The sequence below is a fragment of the Pogona vitticeps genome, chromosome 5, assembly GCF_051106095.1.
Source record: "Pogona vitticeps strain Pit_001003342236 chromosome 5, PviZW2.1, whole genome shotgun sequence".
In the NCBI taxonomy this organism is placed as follows: domain Eukaryota; kingdom Metazoa; phylum Chordata; class Lepidosauria; order Squamata; family Agamidae; genus Pogona; species Pogona vitticeps.
This window is the reverse complement of record NC_135787.1, coordinates 164,593,068-164,613,051: the sequence shown is the minus strand read 5'-3', so window position 1 is coordinate 164,613,051 and position 19,984 is coordinate 164,593,068. Positions and strand designations below refer to the sequence as shown.

At 41.6% G+C, this 19,984-nt stretch overlaps 1 protein-coding gene across 2 annotated transcripts; it reads right to left on the bottom strand.

Annotated features, from left to right (window-relative positions):
• Window positions 1-2,932: 2,932 nt before the first annotated feature.
• On the bottom strand, window positions 2,933-18,592 carry CBX6 (chromobox 6). 2 transcript variants are annotated; one of them, XM_020787650.3, is made up of 5 exons: window positions 18,215-18,592; window positions 17,966-18,009; window positions 17,632-17,697; window positions 17,390-17,456; window positions 2,933-8,772 (listed from the first exon to the last, which is right to left on the bottom strand). In XM_020787650.3, exons 1-5 carry the CDS (start codon window positions 18,281-18,283, stop codon window positions 7,810-7,812), a joined length of 1,209 nt encoding a protein of 402 aa, XP_020643309.3. In that variant the 5' UTR covers window positions 18,284-18,592; the 3' UTR covers window positions 2,933-7,809. The 2 variants fall into 2 exon arrangements, with proteins under 2 accessions (XP_020643309.3, XP_020643310.3); XM_020787651.3 differs by having other exon boundaries at window positions 2,933-8,718; window positions 18,215-18,563.
• Window positions 18,593-19,984: the final 1,392 nt, after the last annotated feature.

The window sequence follows — 19,984 nt, the reverse complement described above, 5'->3', positions numbered from 1 at the left end:
ATGGGATGTCCCTAAGGGACAAGAAATAATTTGGACCTTAACATCTCTTAAGTGTATTTCTTCCTTAACAAGAAAAGAACTGTTGCAATCCCCAGACAGTTTTATTTTGTGATATAAAAAAGGAGGAAATACAGCCAAGAAAAAAAAAATGCAATACAGTATTCTGTTCATTCCACTCAGCATTTGTGAAATACAGAACACAGCCAAGCAATGTTAAGCAAATCAACAAGATCAACCTGAGCATTATAGTCTTTCAATATTCTTATTACAGTTGGGCAAACTGATCTTCAGCCCAGGGAATAAAAAATTAGTTTTGTTCTCAAACTGTGTCCTATTATGTATGTACCATCTCTAAGAGCCACCAATGGAGGCAGCAGTAGTATATAGACTAACTACTTGCCTAATCCCTCTGAGTTTTCATGAACCAACCCTGAGATGAAGTATAGAAGGAAACTCTTCTTTGTCACAACATATATCTTAACGAAGATTGGGTGTATTTGGTGGTTCAGAAGATCTATCCAACTGAAACACTGCAATCCAAACCTTACATTCCTGTGCAGGATGCCTAAGCAATGCAAGTTAAGTCCACCTATAGCGTATTTATATATTTTTAAATATACTTTGTATTCTATTTCTGCTAGTCACCAGGAGGTGCAAGTGAAACTATGCTGGACAATGACATCATGGCACTAATACAGGAAAACCACTGTCCATCACAATAGCCGGGCAGAAATAGATAGACAAAGGGATTGGTTTAGCTCTATATGCTGTAAATATGTTATGGATTAACTATTCAGAACCCCTGATAAGCTAAATGAATAGGAAGCAATATAGCTCTTGAGCGCAGCAAGAGAGTGCAGGTGACAGGGAACAAAAGACAGTCAAGGTAGCTATAGTTGCAGCAATCTGGGGATGAAAGCCACAAAGGGAAGAATATTCCCACTTCAAGCTTCATTTTTGTGAGTCTTCAAAACCTTAACTTGTTCAAAGCTACTACTGGTCTTGGTGAAATATTAACAGGGAATACAACTAGAGCTGTTTTTAAGCACTGAGAACTGCTTTCACAACAGCAGCTCTTCACCCACCCTCTTAACACATACATTTAATCCCTATTTTGGCCTGGGAAACAGGAGATCCTCAAAAGGAAGCTAAGCAGTTTGCAGGTCACAGCATTTAGGCATTCCTTATTCTCAACAATGTGATTACATTACTGGCCCACACTGCCTTTGTTTAATACAAAGCACCATTGTTGGTTAAATGGAGGATTATCTATATATACACAGTACATATACTTATAATGAGAAAAAAATCCTAGCTCTTACATTATTAGTGGATAGTCAAAAATGCAGCAAAGCAGGCAACAGTGAAGTACAGTGTAAACCAGGTAAAACAGGACAGGACCTCAGGCACAAGGGGGTGAGGAAGAACAGTGCCATGATGGCTCACACAGAAGTGTTCTGAATTTGAACGGCTTTCCATACTGCTTTCCTCCCTTGCCCAAGCTCCATCAAGGATCCTTGATGAACTGGGAACATGGGCCTAACAATTCCCCTGTGGAGTCAATATTTGCTGTAAGAAAAACATTATCTTTTTTGCTGTTATCCCTGCTTCCTTCCTCTTCCCCCAAAATAGTTCGCTCACACAGCCAGTCCACATGAAGGACTAAGTGCATATCAAGTTGCAAAGCAACAGAACTTTTGACTCAACATGAAAAGCCACGCATGGGTCTTTGTTGTCTAAACAGCACCCACTTTTAATGGAGGTAGAGCTACATATAGCATCCCCATCTTCATCCTTGGGGGACTGAGTTACTGAACAACAAATAGGAATGTCTTTCCTGAGATGGGAAGTGCACTGTTTCAGTGGCTCACTCAAAACCACAAGTCTGGCTTATTGTTCTCTTACACTTCCCTATCACTGTCCACTCCCTGTGCATACGACCATAACAATCAAGAATGAATTATGAAGTATAGGTTTGCACGTACTGAAACACAGGATGGAAGTCCCTCTGAGGAAGGAGATCACTGCTCACATGATATGAGTCAATATTATGGGGGAAAGGGAGCCTTCTTGAGTGAACAGATTTTAAAAAATCAGTTCTCTGAACGATGCAAGCACATAGCTAAACATAGAGCTCATTTCTCAGAAATAAATCTAATACCTTTTCCTAAACAAGTGCCAAACTTCCATTTTAGCTTTGCCTTGCCACTGGTTACTACAATTAAGAACAGGGAAGCAAAGGTGCAATATTGCATGCAAGAGATAAAAATAAAAGCTACTTCCACAGATCCAAAAGAACACTGTTTACAGAGTAGCATGACACAATCTTACTCCAATAAAATCAGGAATCCTTCATCCCCTTGGTTCACTGTAGGCCAGGTACATCAACCCATCCTACACTTGTTAGTAATTTTATGGACAGTCTTAGCCCCAACTATCACATTGGTGAACTCCATACTAGGCTACACAGTATGTGGGTACTCGCCTTTCATGACACTTCCTACAAAATCTAGGCTACACATTAGATCTGGAAGGTCACTTTTGCTCCCTTCATCTGCCTTCCCTCAGGACTCAGAATGAAAGCAAATATTACCATCTAGTTTGTCTTAAAGGGTGCTTGTCTTTCCCAGAAAGGTCCTGATGATTTCTCCTGTTTTAGGAAAGCTGTTCTGAGCACATGAGATATGGGGGGGGGGGGGGAGAGACATAGAATGAATTTGGTTAATTACATGAAATTTTAAAATGTCACCCCAGGATGCTCTGAAACTGAAATGGTAAGGAATGAGGGGGAAATTTTCTCAGCTTCTAAGATCTTGTTTCCTTCACACTTGACTAACATTCATTTCTTTGCTAAGGATCCTAGATCTTTCTGAACAGTCACAAAACAACATGTCCTATTCAGTTCAGTAGGTATCACCTCAGTAGGTCATCTTGGGGACTAGGCTAACTTGTACAACAGGTTAATAACAGAATACCACACAGTCTATCTGGCAAAGACTTGTCAGAAAAGGCTAAACTCTGGTGCTATCTTATCCATGGCGAAAGGAAAGAAGGCATTCTCTACCTACTTCAAGGTAATAAAGAAAAATATTTTTCTAGGATATGGATTTGCTTCCACCAGCTGCTGCTCTTTTCACACTTTGATTTTTCCTACCCAGTCTGAATTATCTGAACACTGTTCTCTCTAACACACACAAATACTAAAAATACTCTCTTCTTTAAAGACCAGCTAATATCACTACAGTTTGTGCAATCACTGCATTTAATATTTTTTAAATTCTCTATCCTCTTCTCTCTGTAAAAATCTCATTACCCTTTTTAAAAAAACTTTTCCTTTTTTCTTTTTTTTGCAAAACTAGTCTTTCCTTTCCTCCCCCTCCCCCATTTTCATCAAACACTCCTGTCTAAGAACAAAAAGGACCAAAAAACATGGCACAGACACAAATAATAAATGCCATCCTCAATGAAAATGTGTCTATAGAATGTCTTTTATCCTCTTAATCACAACAAAGAATTGATAAGATTCAAGGCAATGAAGAATAGGTCAACCATTAAGTAGTTCTCCATCACCCTCTAGTGGCTAAATTGTGTCAGAGGCCAGGGCTGCCACTAATCAATATAAATTTGCTTCCTGAGAGTGCATGCCAAACAAGTGGGAAAGTTCCATGACAGGAAACAACACCGCCTACATTCCAAGGATGTACACCTTTAACATCCTCTCCCTTTAACAACAGTTCCTTCTGGATTTGTGTTGGGGAAATATTTAAATCCTTGGGAGAAAATGAGCTACTTAGCCAGTATAATCCTAACTCCCCAGTAAGTTCTTCAGGGGAAGGAGCTGCCAAAATGAGTGGTTGATATCACAACCAAGTGACCAGGCTTGTCTGTGCATCAGAGTGGCTCTTGATGCTATGCAAACTCAAATCTCTGTGAAACAGTTCCTCCAGTCCACAACCCAAGCCTGGGCTTCTTAAGAGATGAAGCTGTAAGGAGACAGAAGGGACAACACGTCTGCAACCAGCCACCAAGTACAACATCAGACTCTGCTCCACTCAACTGGCTTCTGTGTGTCAACCAGAATGGCTTTGCTGTCAACTTTTCTCCTCCTCCCCGAGGAAACCCTTTGGGGTACCTCCAGATGAAAAATCTGAGTGCTGGCTGTAATTGAATCAGCACCCACCAGCTATGAGCCAGGTCGAGGTTTTCAATGCCACTCTGATGATTACCATTCCAAGTAGACCAAAGTATCAACAATGTGGCACACCACCAGTCCTCATCTGCACACAACTTAAGATGCTATAGTACAATTTGTCTGATGCCACTTCCTATATTGGCACCACAGCAATGGAGGAGCTGTTATTTGAATACATACTTTGGATTCAGAAACAGATGCTTGCAATTTGAGTCCCACTGGCCTGAGGTAAGTGGGTGACGTGTGTCCCTCAAGATGTGGTTGGACTCCAGTTAGTCATATTCCTTGTCACTGGCTATGCTGGCAAAAGCCATTGCGAACTGGAGGTCAGCAAGAGGGCTGCAATTTGCCCAGCCATAGTCTAAGGCTTTAATCCACTCCACATTCCGGCTGCTTCACAGATTATAGCAAAAATAAATTCCTATTTGTTCATTATGTATCATACTAGAACACAAAAATACTGAGGAAGCTGCACATCTAAAGACACGTGGTAAATATACACTCTGGAATAATGGCAAAAATATACCTCCTGGGCATGCATTTAAAGTTTTACTGCCCAGAAAAGAGGTATGCCTCTCTTACCTTCATGCTGAAGGGGTAATAAAAAACCGCTGTGCAATTGTCCTTACCATAATGTGTGAAGCTGTCCTCTGTACACCCCCAACCCACTACTTCTGGTAAGTGGAGATCTTGTTGTTTCTGCTGGAAAAAAATCCAACAAACCTAGTGCCCTGACCTAGCCTTCTTCTGTCACTGACAGAACAGACAAACAAACAAGTCAACCTGATGCCCTTGGAGGTACTTTATATTAAGCCAGACAGCTTCTAAAAGACTACAATTTTGCACAACATATTTAAGGAAGGCAAATGCCCTACTCAGTGGAAACTCACAGAAACCAAGGTGACAAAAAATAAGCCACTGATGGGGGAAGGACAAATAAGCCAAGGGAACATGTGCTACAATCATAGAACATTTTCCTATTAAAATTCCCTTTCAAACCGCCCATCAACCTTTTTTTAAATATTAGACAAAATTCAAACCAAAATGCCACACAAACATACCCAGCAATCTTAAAACACGATTGACTAGTATGCACCCACCCATTATAATAGTTCCTCTGTTGCAGCTTCATAAAATATTTCTTCTATTTTTTCTCCTTTAAAGTCTCTTTAATACAAGTCTCCCTGCTGAACCCGTTATACATCTCTACCCGCACCCAGCCCACCCACCTTTGAAGCTACAGCCATTAAAACTAATTCCCATGAAAAAAAGCCTCCCACTTTTTCTGAGGCAAAGCAATGATACAGTTTTACTTAACTCATAAAAACAACAAAGAGCTATTCCAAAGCATGCACCTGTGGAATTACAGAAAGCCTTGGACTCAAACATCAGTGGGAGGCATGTGAAGGTTCATAACCCTGCACACCGTCTAGATTTCACTGGTTTTGAAAGAGTTTTGTAAGAAGACACAAAAGGTATTGCATGGTAAGATAAAGGAATAGCAACATTTTGAATCTCATGTCTTAGATACGGACTACACCCAAGCTGTCACAGACAATCACACAGTTTAACATTACACATTTTGATTTTGGTAGGCATCTCTACATACAGACACTCATATTTAAGATTATTAATAAGGTATTACTACACATCATCTCTCTATCCTGTACTTGGCAAAGTCCTGGTGTCTTATTAAGCAAGATAAAGTCAAGTAGAACTTTGCAAGCCAATGAAGAAAGGTGGGGCAGCTTACAAAACAAAAGGGAGGAGTCCTTCCTAATGTAAGAGACTAGGGTCAAAGCACCTCACTTTAAGAAAAAAACTCTCAGTCAAGGACTGAAAACCACAGTAATTGCAGCACCAACCTTTACATGTACTGATAAATAATTAACTCAAGGTAAAGAACAAGTAAATCAAACAAAAATGAAAATGAAAGTACACAAAGCAAGCCCTTGAAAGGTAGAAAGTTGTTAACAGGAATACAGGAAAGAGAGATGCCATTAAAAATTGGATTTAGTCATTTCAGTGACAGTGTAGCATGCAGACAAGCCCTTAGAATTATTACCTCAAGCGTACCCCTTCCCCCACAGGGTAACAAAGTTTACAAACAGAATGACAGGCAACAGTATACACCACACACACACACACACACACAGGTGCCACCAGTTAACAAAACAGAGGCACACAGGAGGGGGAAGAGAAGGTTGCAACAAGGCTGGAACATAATATGAAGCAGAAGCTTGTAGAAATGGTTTTACTTATGCTGTGAACCCTGGACATCAGCTGCAGATGAGTTCATGATTATTAACACTATGGGTGGTGGAAGGAGATAGTGAAAATAGCCACATTTTTAACTTGCTTTCAAGGCAAGATGTTAAAGGTTTCAACTGGAATAATTTCATGAAAAGCAAGGTGCTGTGGGTAAGAGGATGGGAGGGAGAGGTGAACATACGCTGTACATGCATGACACGCATACACACCAAGATCCAAGAGAAAAATATTGAAATTTTACAACAGCTTCTGAGCACCTTTGGTTGGCAACTGTAGAGGCAGCTTGAAATCCTGGGAACTGCAGATATTAATGTTGTTCTATCTTACTCACCTAGTAAGAGATGTTGATGGGGGAAATGCACACATTTTTAACCACCCCACTTTAAATGGATTTACGTTCATCAAAACAAAATAAGGCTTCATCCTTCCACACATTTCCATCACTCCCACAGTGAAGTACAGATGAGGAGTTACTCTCCTTTTCACCACTACTAGATTTCAGGAAGCAAACCCATGTGCCTCAGTGTAAAGAAGCAGAAGGAATGGCAGGCAAAGACAGGGCAAGGCTGAGAGCACAATTAAAGGGGAAGAAGCTTAAATCACAAGCCCAACCCATATGCTAAGGATGTGCTTGAACCAGGACTGACAAAGACAGCTCAAGACAGATGGAAAGGGGAGAAAATGCACCCAGGCTGTTGAAAAGCGCTATCATAATAGCCAAGTTAGCACCTCTAATATTATGTAAGGTGAAAAAGTAACTGGAGCGCACCATAGGGTTATAACAAATGAATCCCCCCACAATTCAGTAGCACCTAACCACAGTGATCTACTCTTTTGTTCTTACTTTTTGCCCTCAAATCTGCTTTTTCCTGTGGTATATGCAATGCTTGCCATCTTACTCAAATGACAGATGTAAGAGAAAGGTGAGAAAGATTATAATTGCAGAGAAATATAAAACAGGGAACAATGACCTTGCATATGTGTTTGGTCAAAGGACTTCCCTGTTTCATTAAATGGGATGGCAAAATATATCCATCTTCTGCTAAATATCTCCACTCAGCCACTGAAGTTCTTATTCATGGGACTCAAAAGTCAGCATGATGGAACACTTGAAAACAAAAGGGGAAAAGATGTGTCCCATCATAATCCTTAGCAGCTGTTTTGTTTGGGAATTTCAAACATATCTATTCCCATTACTCTTCTACCATCTCAATTTCCTAGCAAAAAAGGAGAAAGAACAGATGAGAAGAAAGAGATAGGAGAAAACAGGCATTCACACCATGCATGATCTTGCAGTAGAGCCTCCCTGTCCCATCCCCCTCCCTCAACCCTAGTGAAAGAGCCTATCATTTGCCGGTGCCTCCACCACCTCCAGCTGCTGCAACCTTCTCAAAATCCTCAGCATTGCAGAATTCCTTGATGGTGACTGTTAAGAGGTTGCTGGTGACATCAGTGACCACCACATTAGAGCAAGGGGACATTTCAGGGCGCCAATCACCAGCCTCCTGCTCTGGGTCAGAAGAAGATGGAGAGGATGGCATTTGACCCCCTCCACTTCCCCCTGAAGGAGACCGCTTGCTGGTGGCTGCTGACTCAGGTGGAATTGACAGATCAAGGACCTCTGACTCACGCCAGTCAGGAATGGCAGGACTTAGTGTCTCAGGAAGCAGCTTAGGTGGGGAATCATCTGGATCAGATGAGGAGTGTGGCGCTGGTGAAGGGCAGTCAGAGGAACTGGAACTGCGTGTGTCATAGGCAGCAGAGCCCATGATCCCACATGAGGCACCTTGAGAGCCTCCTGCCTCTGTCTTCCCCTCCAAAGACGGAGTCGGAGCAGATGGCTTGTTGTACAGAGGAAAGCTTCCAAATTTCATGTGTCGGATTTGGTTGCGAAGCATGCTCTCACTGAACTTCTTGCTTTTGCCAATCACACGGTTTCGTGAGGGTATCTTGGGCCGTGCCAAGCTTCCTCCACCACTTGTTGTCTTCCCACCTTTATCAATGACCTTCAGGTTGAGAATGATTCGACTGCGTTTGGGCTCACGAGGCTTCACTTTGCGGTTGATGATGCGGACGGTCTCCGAGAAGGGAGAGACAGGGGGACGTATGCCAGTGCCTCCACCCACACCACTGTTCTGGGGATCGGGGCGTGGCAATGGGCGCCGGGACATACGGTGGCATCGCCGGATGTCCTTCTTCAGCCGGTGCACTGCAGCACTAGAGTGAAGCTTTGGTGAGGATGTGCTAGAACCAGGCTTGACAGAAAAATGTACATCCCCAATATGTAGGGCCTCCGCTTGGGCCCGAGCCTGCAGTGGATGGGGGAAAATAGAAAACACGAAGTTAGAATGGAGTACAACCAATTCTACATACCAAACTTTAAGCACTTTAAATAACAGATATTCCAAATTGAAGGAAACAAGGATTGAGCTCTGCATAAGTCTCAAACTCAAATCTATCATGTTCCAAAACACAAAATGAAATGAATAAATAGCTCAGGCTCAACTCAGTCTAAAAAGGATATTCCTGTAGACACAGAGTCCAGTCACAATATATGAAATACATGCCACACATTTTCACTTTCTGGAATTTTTGTTTTAAAAAAATCATACCACATTTTTTTCCAGAATAAAAGTCCTTTTTCTAAGGTATGCTTATTATCCAGCTTTGTGGTTACATTGCTATTGCTGAGAATATTTAAACAGAAAAATAAACTGCAGAACAAGTTAGAAACAACCAAAACATCAGCTATATGTCATTATGGAAAGGAGCTTTTAAAAAAAGGTAACTAATTTTGTCTGTACACAGAGCTAGCACGTATTGTGTCTTCAAATGACTTCCACTAGAACATTACAGCCCTTCCTGAGAGGAAAAGCCACCAACTAGGATAGCAACAGTGTAATTAATCATATTTCAAAAAAGCTTTCAAGCAGATCCTACTTTACAGTATCAAAAAGTGATTCCTTCTATGTATGAGAATAAAAATCTGTTAAATACACTGTTGAGCTTAGAAAATGAGTAAATAGGGACACAGGATTTAACAAAATGATCAGTATACTGATCCATTTAATTCTCAAAGAACAATTATTACACAATTTCTATTATGTCTTCTAGTTCTCACGGAGGTAGTATACTCATATTTGGGCTATATTGACGAAGGAAGGAATACACATGATCAAATAACCCTTGATTTTTTTAAAAAAATCTCTGTACATAGAAGTTAGGAGCAGAAGAGTTCTGGGTTAGCCTTTGACATGCAGCATTTCTTTATTAAAAACTGCTATAACCCAGGCACAAGCTTATCACCTAAGCAACAGATGACAAGTGATGCATTTGCTTTTGTTCCTTTTCCTTGATGACTTTGTTTTTAGTTAAAAATCAGCCCTGGAAGCAGCAAGCAAGAGCAGAGGAGCAGGAAAAAAGTGCAAAAAGGAATGGGCTGTCCTTTCACACTGTTTATTCTCTCAAAAACACCACCTTCCTCCTCTTGGGCTAGTCACCTGACCGTAATAAATAAATTCTAATTCACCTTCCTTCTGTAATAGAGAGAAGAGATATTTACATCCTTTTCTCATTTTGCTTCAGGCAGAAAGGTGAGGGAGGAAGCCAGTTCTGAACAGAGGAAAGGTCTGAGCAGCACTTTTTCCACTATCAATCAGCTGCAGCCTCTGAAGGGGGCATTTTGTTAAGTAATATAAAAAAATGAGGGGATAGAATCACACAAATGAATACAACTCGCTGTTTCAGTGATAACATGGTCAGCATATGGCACAAAACCAATTACTGTAGCAATTATGACCTTTTAAGGCTGGGTTATGGGCCCTAAGAAATGTACCACATTGAGCTATGAAGCTTTGGTTTGAGGAATGCAACTAGATTTTCCCATAAATTTCTCTATCAACTTGTTATTAGGATTTCAGGCAGCAGATAAGGAGCTGGAATATTCACGGTCAAATACACTTTGAGCAGAAATCCATGACCCCTTGACATTTACTTGTAGTGTGTTCATAATATTTGAAAGGCTAAAAAGTGTTGAACACTAAAGCCCTTGTTTATACCTAAAATACATCATTTTATAATTTTATTTTTTGTGTTTTATGTGAATGCAAGCTGATAGCTAATTACCAACTCTCCTTGTTCAATCCAATTTTCAAAGGATACTGAGGAGTTTTTTCAGCAAGGATTATCCTCTCTCTTTCTGTACTAAGAACTCCATACTTCTAAGAATTTGTCCTTTTGAAATTATTTCATTTTGAATTTGTGTTCAAAACTTTTCAGAGGGGTAGTTGTGTTACTTCACAGCTCCAACAGCAGCGATTCTCAATTTTTTTGCCCAAGTTTTGAGCAGGGTAGTCTGAGGAATCTGGCACCAGACAAATGGGTAGGGAGGATGAGTCCTATCCCTGTGCTAGATGAACTCTAATAGGTTGGGGATTGAAATCAAAAGGATCTGAAGGAACAGAAAGGCAAACATTTCTGAAAGAAAGCTTTGCCTATAATGGACCTAGAGCAAACCAATGCTGAACAGGAATGTTCAGAAATCAATTTAAGGAGCTCATATACAATTGCAGAGAAGGACCACATCTTCCTCCCACACCCACAGAGAACTAGTAAGTCAGAATTTAGCTTTGTTTTAGCAAACTTGTGGTTTGTCATCACATACAAACCCAAAATTACAGGTTAAAACAGGTTTTAAACAAACCAGAAAAACCTAGTGATTGTTCTTGGTTTATTTAGCAAATAACTACTATAAATTTCATACCATGATTCCTACTTCATAGTTAAAATAAACAAGAATCTGCTAAAATGGAGTAGAGTTCTGTTTTATTCCTGCTCAGCTACATGGGAAAATGAGGGGAGAATATCTTTTTGGCCACTACTCAGCATTACTTGCAAACACCATCATTGGATCAGATCCAACAAAAGCTTCCCATAAACAGAAAGGTTTTTTTCCATTTGCAGCAGTGAAATTGTACCGGTAGAAGAGGGAAAAGGACATTTAATTTCTTCCTCTTGACTACTGTCATACTTCCACCCAAGCGTCAGTTCAAGAGGCTTAAAGAAACTGCCCAAAAAGTGTAAAAGTTAAGAAAAGGGGCTGCAGAAGGAGATGGCAACCATCAAAAATTGTGACCCCAATAGAGCAATAAAAACCAGAATGAAAATATTTTCCTTGCCCACCTCAAAAAGAAATAGCAGCAGGTCTAGGATACCATTACACCGCAAATATCTAAATGATAAATATACTGTTTCTATGTTAAATATATTTTCCAAACTCTTTGTCAGATGTAGCTGCCTTCATCAATGGAGTTTAAAAACACAATGTCTATAACGGCCCAACTGCTTATAGGCAATGAACACAGCATATGTTTCAATCCAACCCCCAAAGTCACCAGTCCATTTACTACCCTTCCTTTCAGTTTAGTTAAGGCTCAATAAGCTTTTCCCACCATCTGGTGCCCACAAGAAGAACTGCAGGCAAATATTTCAGTTTCCTTCTTCCTGTAAATATAGACATACAGCCTCTCATCTAAGATTTTAACAGCAACATAACTAGTAATTCTCTATTCTCTTGATGTGTCAAAATGCAGTTCCAGCAACAGAGCAAGACAGCATGGATGATCAGTTACATAGTAATTTTATGTTTGTCCCCATCTCCTAGAAACATAACACATCTTTGTTGTTTAGTCGTTAAGTCGTGTCCGACTCTTTGTGACCTCATGGACCAGAGCACGCTGGGCCCTCCTGTATTCCACTGCCATAACACACCTATTTATTTCAAATGCTTACATTCTTACTCCTTTAGTGCAGGAGTGGGACCATGCACTTATACACACACACACCTCTCCCTGTGCAGACAATCTCATAAAGCACTGCCAAGTCTTTTCATGTCACTGGATATCTGACTAACTGGAGCTTCTCTGCCTGATATTTTGCTAGGGAGCCCAGACTTCTTGTCTTCCCTTTCCCCATCTGGGGAACTGGGGAAGAGAGCAAAGTATTTTCAGCCACAATCGCCAGCTTAGCACATCTCTTCCTCTTCACTAGGAGAGTAATATTCATGGGAATTCCCACCAATTTAAGATGGCAACAGTGGCAATTTAGTTCTTCTGCCCCTAGGTACAGCTTGAGGGCATGGGGCTTTGGGAGACTAACCCAGAAATCTCTGTATTAAACACCCACCAGCATTTAATACTGTAATTCCCTCTATCAACAGTATATTCACATTAAGGAACAGATCTTTCAAACAAACCCAAGAAACTGAGAAATTAGAGACACATAAGGATTTCCAGTCAACTAGTACTTCATATAGATTTTTGTAATCTGGAAACCCAATTTTAGAAATGAATATATTCAAGCAAAACAGGGTACAGTATTATGATAGTATCAAATTGCGAAAGAGTATGTTTTCTATGCTGCATTTTAAAAAGGACCTTCCAATGAGACTAGCGCTTAACACTATATTTCTAAGAATTTACACTGATTTCACTATGGCTAAGGTTCTCATTTTTCCTATTTGTTCTCAATATTCTAAATCTGGTCTGACTCTACGAAATTTATGAAAGCCCTTATGAAAAACACACACACACATTTTCTAATTTCCAAATCTGCCCTAACCATTTTTTTCTTTATATATTCATGTACAGGTGTCCAGTAGCACTCACATTTAGCATGTATTTTGGCCTGGGGAAGCTTTATTATTTTATCTTTAATGGAGAAACAGTGCCATGTTTTCTATTGTATTGATCATGCAAATTTCAAATGTCACTACTGTCAACTAAGTTATAGACCCTGATATTTGTTTTCTAGAGAAAAATAACATTTCAGTTCTTTGTGGGTTTTTTTGGCACTACTGAGGAAATCAGAAAAAGCTGCCACTCCCCCCAGCACCACCAAGGATACATCATGGACTTTGAACAACCAAGCAGGACTGCAAAACGAAGATCTACTTCCAACCAGTAGGTAATATTATTATTTTGGCTTTCATTTAGCTACAATTGGTTCCACCTAGTGGATAGACTACATTTTAGCCCCAATTTCCCGACGGGGACCCTCCAGGTTTTGTGCCGTCCTGTTCCCTGGCCAAACAGCAACTCACAGTTTCAAAAGAAGGCTATATGTTGGGGGGGGCAGAGAATACGCAAATTACATGGGAATTGTTTGTTTGAGGAGCTGGCATAATATCCAACCAGCAGCTGCCTGGGGTGTACTTTGAAAACCACATCTCCAATGCAGCCTACATTTTTCTAACTCACCTTTAAGAAGCAAGCCTGGCACAACTACCTGCCATGAATTTTTGGGACTCTCATTTATAATTAGAGATGGGCATGTCTTAAGTTGTGCTTCTTCGTACTTATACAGTGATGCTTCGCAAGACGAATGCCTTGTGAAATGAAAACTCGCAAGACGAATTTTGGTGACTCGCAAGACAAATTTTTCTATGGCCATGCTTCGCAAGACGAAATTTTCGCAATATGAAATGACTCGCGGAATGAATTATTTTTGTCTTACAAGGCATCACTGTACATGAGTTATGATAATATACAGGGAGAGATCCAAACTTAATCATATTCAGAACAACCTCATTGAAATCAAAACAACTGAAGTTAGTCGAAGTACAAATTAGGTCTGAACCAACACATAAGGGAAGAAAAACAGTTTTGTTAATGAAATAGGTCTCTCCGGCTTCTCATCAAAAGCAGAATGCGGAATTCATCATTTTCTCCTTTTTTGGGTTTCAATCATCTGGTCGTTTTAGCTCAGAATATTTTCCCTTTCTAGAGAATAAAGGAAAGACCGCAGAGAAGATAAATAGGCTTCCAAAATGATAATTTAATGAAGGAATTATAGAAGATTAAAAGCAAAAGAGCAGATGTTGAGTGAAGGGAGAAAGCATTGCTTGTTCCAGCATGCAGCTCTTTCCACCACTGCTCTGCAAATCACAGGCTAGATCTTGCAAGCCATACTTGGGAAATTCCCTAGTGAGCTCAGAAAACTTTGCTTGCTACAGACCACCTCACAAACATCCACTTTTACATTTATAATTTATATGGCAACTAAAATCACATTCTTTGAAAACCAGTTATCTAGTAGAATGGGCGTGCAGAAGTAAGGACTTCAGTGTGGCAAAGTGGCAAGAGACCAGAAGGCGGAAAAGTGAAAAGCTACATAAGTAAATGTGCCTACTATATTTATGATGCACCTGATGAAGGAGGCTACAGTCCACGAAAGGTTATACAAAATCAAAAAGTGGTAGCTTCTAAGGTGCCGCAAGACTCTTGGTTACTTTTACCATATTTAAGTCTCTGCTTTATCAGAGTATCTGATTATCTTGGGTGGCAACTGAAGAAATAACTGTGCCAGGCTGAAGCCCATATGTAGACTGAAAAAGCCAAACTAAAAGATTTGTTCACTCTTCAGCTTATACAGTGTATGTCTACCTCCTGTAGGTAATGAATCTATCACAGATTAGATGCTTTAGATAAATTATATTAGATGTCCAATAGTCTATGTCCAACTTCTCCATAATCTGTAAACATATGGGCAAATCACTACTTACATTTCCTTGTGGCATGTCTTCTTCGGTCATATACAGCAGCGCTTCCCACCCTTTTTGGGACTGTGGAATGGCTAAGCCTCTGAGGAAGGTGGGGCACCTCTCCACAGGCGCTCTTGGGCTCATGCGCGAAGTGGTGGGGGAGCATGCATGCGCCAGTGTGTACGCTCCCCTACGCCTTCATACATGCGGAGTGCCTGCACGCCCATCCACTCACCCCTTCTTGCGGGTGCCCGGGCACATGTGTGAAGGGGTGGGGGAGTGCTCACACCAGCGCTGGCACGCATGTGCATGCGCAAAGCAGCTGTGGGGAGGGGAGTCCATGCGGAGGTGGCGGAGGGTCTGTCTCTGTGGCCCAGTCTGGCTCAGGCCACGAACCAGTACTGGGCCGCGCACCGGGGGTTGACGACCTCTGATATTCAGGACAGTTTTACTGTCTAAATCCCACTAAACTATAGCCTGTTCTATCTCCAAGATAACAACTAGAAATCTACTGATAATGGAATACAATATTTATAATGCAAAGTTGGCCATTTGGCAAAATATGGACGCCAATCCTTGAAATAAATTTTATCTAGTCACTAGCAGCCTTATGAAGTTTTAATCAAGGTACATTAAATGTGTTAACAGCTTTTCTAACTGGAAAAGAAATGTTTCCATTTAGAAACAGATTGTAACACCCTTTAAATCTCCCTCCGATTTTGCATGTAAATGCATCATTTGCATCTTTATGTGCAAGCACACACATGGTCAAACTTTTATATGAAATGCTTCAGCATAGATCTTCCAGTCTGATGAATGAGCTCTACCAGTTAGTGCCTGGTTACTGCTATGGAACCCATGTCAATTTGTGGACATTGAAGTGGTCAATTTGTGGAAAACCAACACAATTCTCCTCAAAGTGCTGAACAAGTACTGAGTTGTCCTCAGGTACTGGCCATCTTACTTCAGTACTACACAAGAAAAGCCAGGAGTTTCTGAATTTTAGCACTTAAATTTGATTTGTAAAAACAGACATGTTGGTTTTCAAATCAAACCAATTACTGGACCACATCTGTATTTATGAACAAATGTTTAGGTATAACGTTTTTGCAAATCTTAGATAAAGACATTATACACCCTCTATCAAGGAAAGTGCTAGAATTCCCCCTCCAATTCTCTAAGTCTCAGTATTAATCTATGAAGCACTCAGGCAACCAGAATTTTTTCATTCTTGACAATCATTTAAAATTTCTCAACTCCATGACAGATAATCTTTTCCAAGCTGTGCTATCCTAGGTTCAATGCAAATTCTGCAAATTCTCCTCAGCATCCAAGGTTTAGTCCCTCCCAACATGGCCAAGATTCACATAAGGCCTTCTACTTTTATGGACATTTTTGTAAATGAAAGATAGAGACTTTTTGTGCTGCTTTTGATGTAATCACAACAGTGCTAAAATTCATTTAAACTGTTTTGGACACATGCAAGATCCTAATCAGGTTATGACGAAACTCCAGAATACATATTTAGCATCTGCAGCTTTTTCCGCACATTCCTTAACTACTTCGCTGTGGCAGAGTTGAGTTCTTGATCATCAATATTATTTTAATGTTTCCAGTTTGCATCCCCAATCTGCAAAACTCGGGGCAAGGATCAAACAATAAAACCTTCAAACAAATCCTTTGGAGAAAGGGCAACCAAGCACTTCTTAATTAGGGATTAAGAAAATTTATGCAAGTCCACCCACCAAATTTGGTGCAACCTGAAGAAGGTGGATTCTCTGGGGAATTTTGACAACTTGTGAAAGCTCAGACAAAACGGTAACTGTCACTCTAGCCAGATTCACTTTATTCTGATTTAGAAACTAATATTATTTGGTAATTGTTTCCCAATCACTTATGACAATTACTCTGTGTGTGTATGTGTGTTTTAGTATTGGAGTTTGTAATGTACTAGAGTGTGTTTGTGAATACACTGACTACCACACTGGACAAGCACACCACTCTTCAGATATAGCAGTGAAAATCTTTTTATGAGAGGTGCACATATTTGTGTTTTTGCACTACACTAGCTATTGGCTTGCTCCCTGAGGGATTCTGGGAGCTGCAGTCCAAAAATACAAATGTGCACACCTTTACTGTTTACTAAAGTGAGAATTAACTCTTGACACAGAAACAGAGAAATATCTGCTCCTTTCCAATAACGTATAGCATTCCTGGGAGCACATCACAAGACAACATATGATGCTGTCATTTTGACCTGCATCCCTTCCCTAATTAATTATTTTCCTTTCAAATATTACTTGACATCTAAGCACTTTACCATTATAAAACGGTGACACTCTGAACTGGCTTTCTAAGAAATTGTAAGCTGTCAAAGAGAGAGTTACCTTCAGCAGGAAAGTTTTAGGCTTGGGTCCTCTCTTCTTAGGTCCGTACAACTCACGCTCGCGCTCTCTGTGGGAAGGAAAACAAATGATTTTAAGAAGCGCTGATTTCAAGAGGAAAAAAGGAAGAAAGAAAAGTTCCTTCTAAAAAAGTAACATTTTGATTTCTTTGCCACACCAAATAAAGCCATACCAACTTGTGTCTATTCCTTCCCTTAGCTTTCCAGACTCAATCTTAAACTCACTTTTGCTCAAAAGCAGCAATCAGACGGGAATCGAGGATGTTCTCTTCAGGTTCCCAAGTGCTGTACCTACAGAGACGCAGACAGGCACCGTTAAACAAGGAAAAGACAGAAAGGGAGAAAGAAAGAAAAGGCAGATACTAGTGTAGACGAGGTTGAGGAGTTGAGGGTGGGTGTCTGAATGGAAAAATGAGAAAGAAAGCAAACCCTACAGGCACCGTGTGTCTGTGCACTCAGCGAAGGGACGCATAACATTAGCCCAGCGAGAGGCCCAGGAGGCGCGAACGGGGCTTCATGCAGGCAGAGAGAGAGAGAGAGAGATCAGAAGACAACTCACTTGATGGCCCAGCCTTTCCATTTCACCAAGTATTCGATACGTCCCTGCAAAATACGGGGAATTGGCAGAGAGGGATGGGGGGGGAGAGGAGAGGGAAGCAAAGCCAAAAACGGGAGGGGGGGGGAGAGAGGGGGGCAAGTGGGAAAGGAGGGGAGAAGAGACGGGAGCAGGTTAGAAAGGTGGCAACGGCAGCAACCCCACGCCAAGCCCCGGCCGGGCCCTCCCTCGCCGGCCAACGCCGCCGCTCACCTTTCGGATCCGTCGTTTGATGATGGATTCGGCCGCGAAGACCCGCTCACCCACTGCAGACAGCTCCATCTTTGCTCAGCGGCACCCACAGCCCATAATAATCCCGCCCGCTTCCTCGCCTGTCTTCCTCCCTCCTCAGAGCTGAGGGAGAGAGAGAGAGAGAGTGTGAGTGAGTGAGTGAGTGAGTGTGTGAGTGTGTGTGTGTGTGTGTGTGTGTGTGTGAGAGAGAGAGAGAGAGAGAGAGAGAGAGAGAGAGAGAGAGAGAGAGAGACTTGAGGCGGGCGGGCGGGCGCAGGACTCGGCGGCTCCCGCTACAGCGACTCGAAGGGCTCGTTCGAGCTGCGAACACGCGCGCGAAAGCAGGGGGGGGGCGGGGCGGGAGAGAGCGAGAGAGAGCGGGAGCGCGCACCAGCAAACAGGCTAAGGCGCGCGCGCCTGCGTACGCTCCTGTCTAAAGCACCCTCTCGCGCGCTCCGCCCGCGCGGAAGACACGTGACGTAAAACGACGACCTCCACCGTCAACCCCCCCCCCTCCCGCTTTCCCTTACCCCGTTGTGGTGTATGTGTTGTTGTTTTTTTCCTTCAGGCCTCGGGGGCGAGGGGACGAGAAGTCGGCAAGGCGCAGGCGCGAGCTTCTTAAAGGGGCCGGGAGGGGTGTGTTTTTCAAGAAGAAGAGGGGTGGCGGACGTGCCGAGAGCGAGGACAGGAAAGTACAGCGTGGACTCGGCGGCACGGGGGGCGCCCTCTCCTCGGTCTTCGCTCGCCCCCGCCCTCGCGAAGGTTTCCCGCTATTCTTTCCATTTTCTCAGCTGGCGCCCGCCGCGCTCTCTGTTTATCTCCTGTCTTGCTCCCACCACCATCACAACATCATGAGGGTTATTCCTTGTTAAGAAAAACTCCCAACGAACCTACGAAGGGGGTATCTTTTTACAAATACAGTATATGAGATAGTTGGAGACTTAACCATTTTTAATTGTCCTGCTCTTACGGTACTAACGTCAAAGTTGATTTTTATTATATAGGTGTGTACTGTATATGTGTACGCGTATACATATGTATATATATGCACCTTTTCTTTATAAATATACATACACAGTATATATTTGTACATACATGTATAATAAACATCTGATTTCGACCTTAGTATGGTAAGAGTAGGACAATTAAAAAAGGTTAATTCTCTAAATATGTTTTTGTACACGTAAAATCGGATACTAGACATTTTTCAGCCCAGATTCCCAGTCTTCAAAGGAAGGACGTTGTCCATTTATTGCTGATTCTGTTTTGCCTTGGGTCGGTGTTAGACTCTGCAAAACGTTACAATTTAGAGGATAGTGAGGGCTTGAGAATTTGAGGTAACCTTTTTTTACACCATGAGCTATTTTATCCGAGCCTCTGAAAGTACAGATAATTTTAATAATTTGAAAAACCCAACATGTCACAGAGCCATAAAAACTTAAGGAGCTCATTGTTGTCATAGTTTGTTGCTGTCCTACAGCCCTTCCTGGTTAAATAGTACAACACCGCACACATTCTTCCCCTGTCTATATTCAGATCCAAGGTGTTTGTTTTGGGTATCCTCCCACCCCTTATGTGGGAAACTGGAGAGGGCAAGACTTCGACGAAGGAAGCAGCAGAGCGATAATCAAAAACAAGTAGATGAAGGCCCAGTGGAAGAAAAACTAATATTGCAAGCAGAAAGAAAACCAGACAAATCAAATGGTTCACAACTTAATTGCATCCATAAGTGGTTTGTGATCAGGGTGGGAG

What these genes read in the sequence shown, in the direction of transcription:
- CBX6 (XM_020787650.3), bottom strand. Translation starts at nt 18,283, where the DNA reads ATGGAGCTGTCTGCAGTGGGTGAGCGGGTCTTCGCGGCCGAATCCATC. An exon ending in TGGAAAGGCTGGGCCATCAA is followed by an intron (nt 17,698 to 17,965) that starts GTGAGTTGTCTT and finishes GCGTCTCTGTAG; the next exon opens with GTACAGCACTTGGGAACCTG. An exon ending in ATTGCTGCTTTTGAGCAAAA is followed by an intron (nt 17,457 to 17,631) that starts GTGAGTTTAAGA and finishes TCCTTCCCACAG; the next exon opens with AGAGCGCGAGCGTGAGTTGT.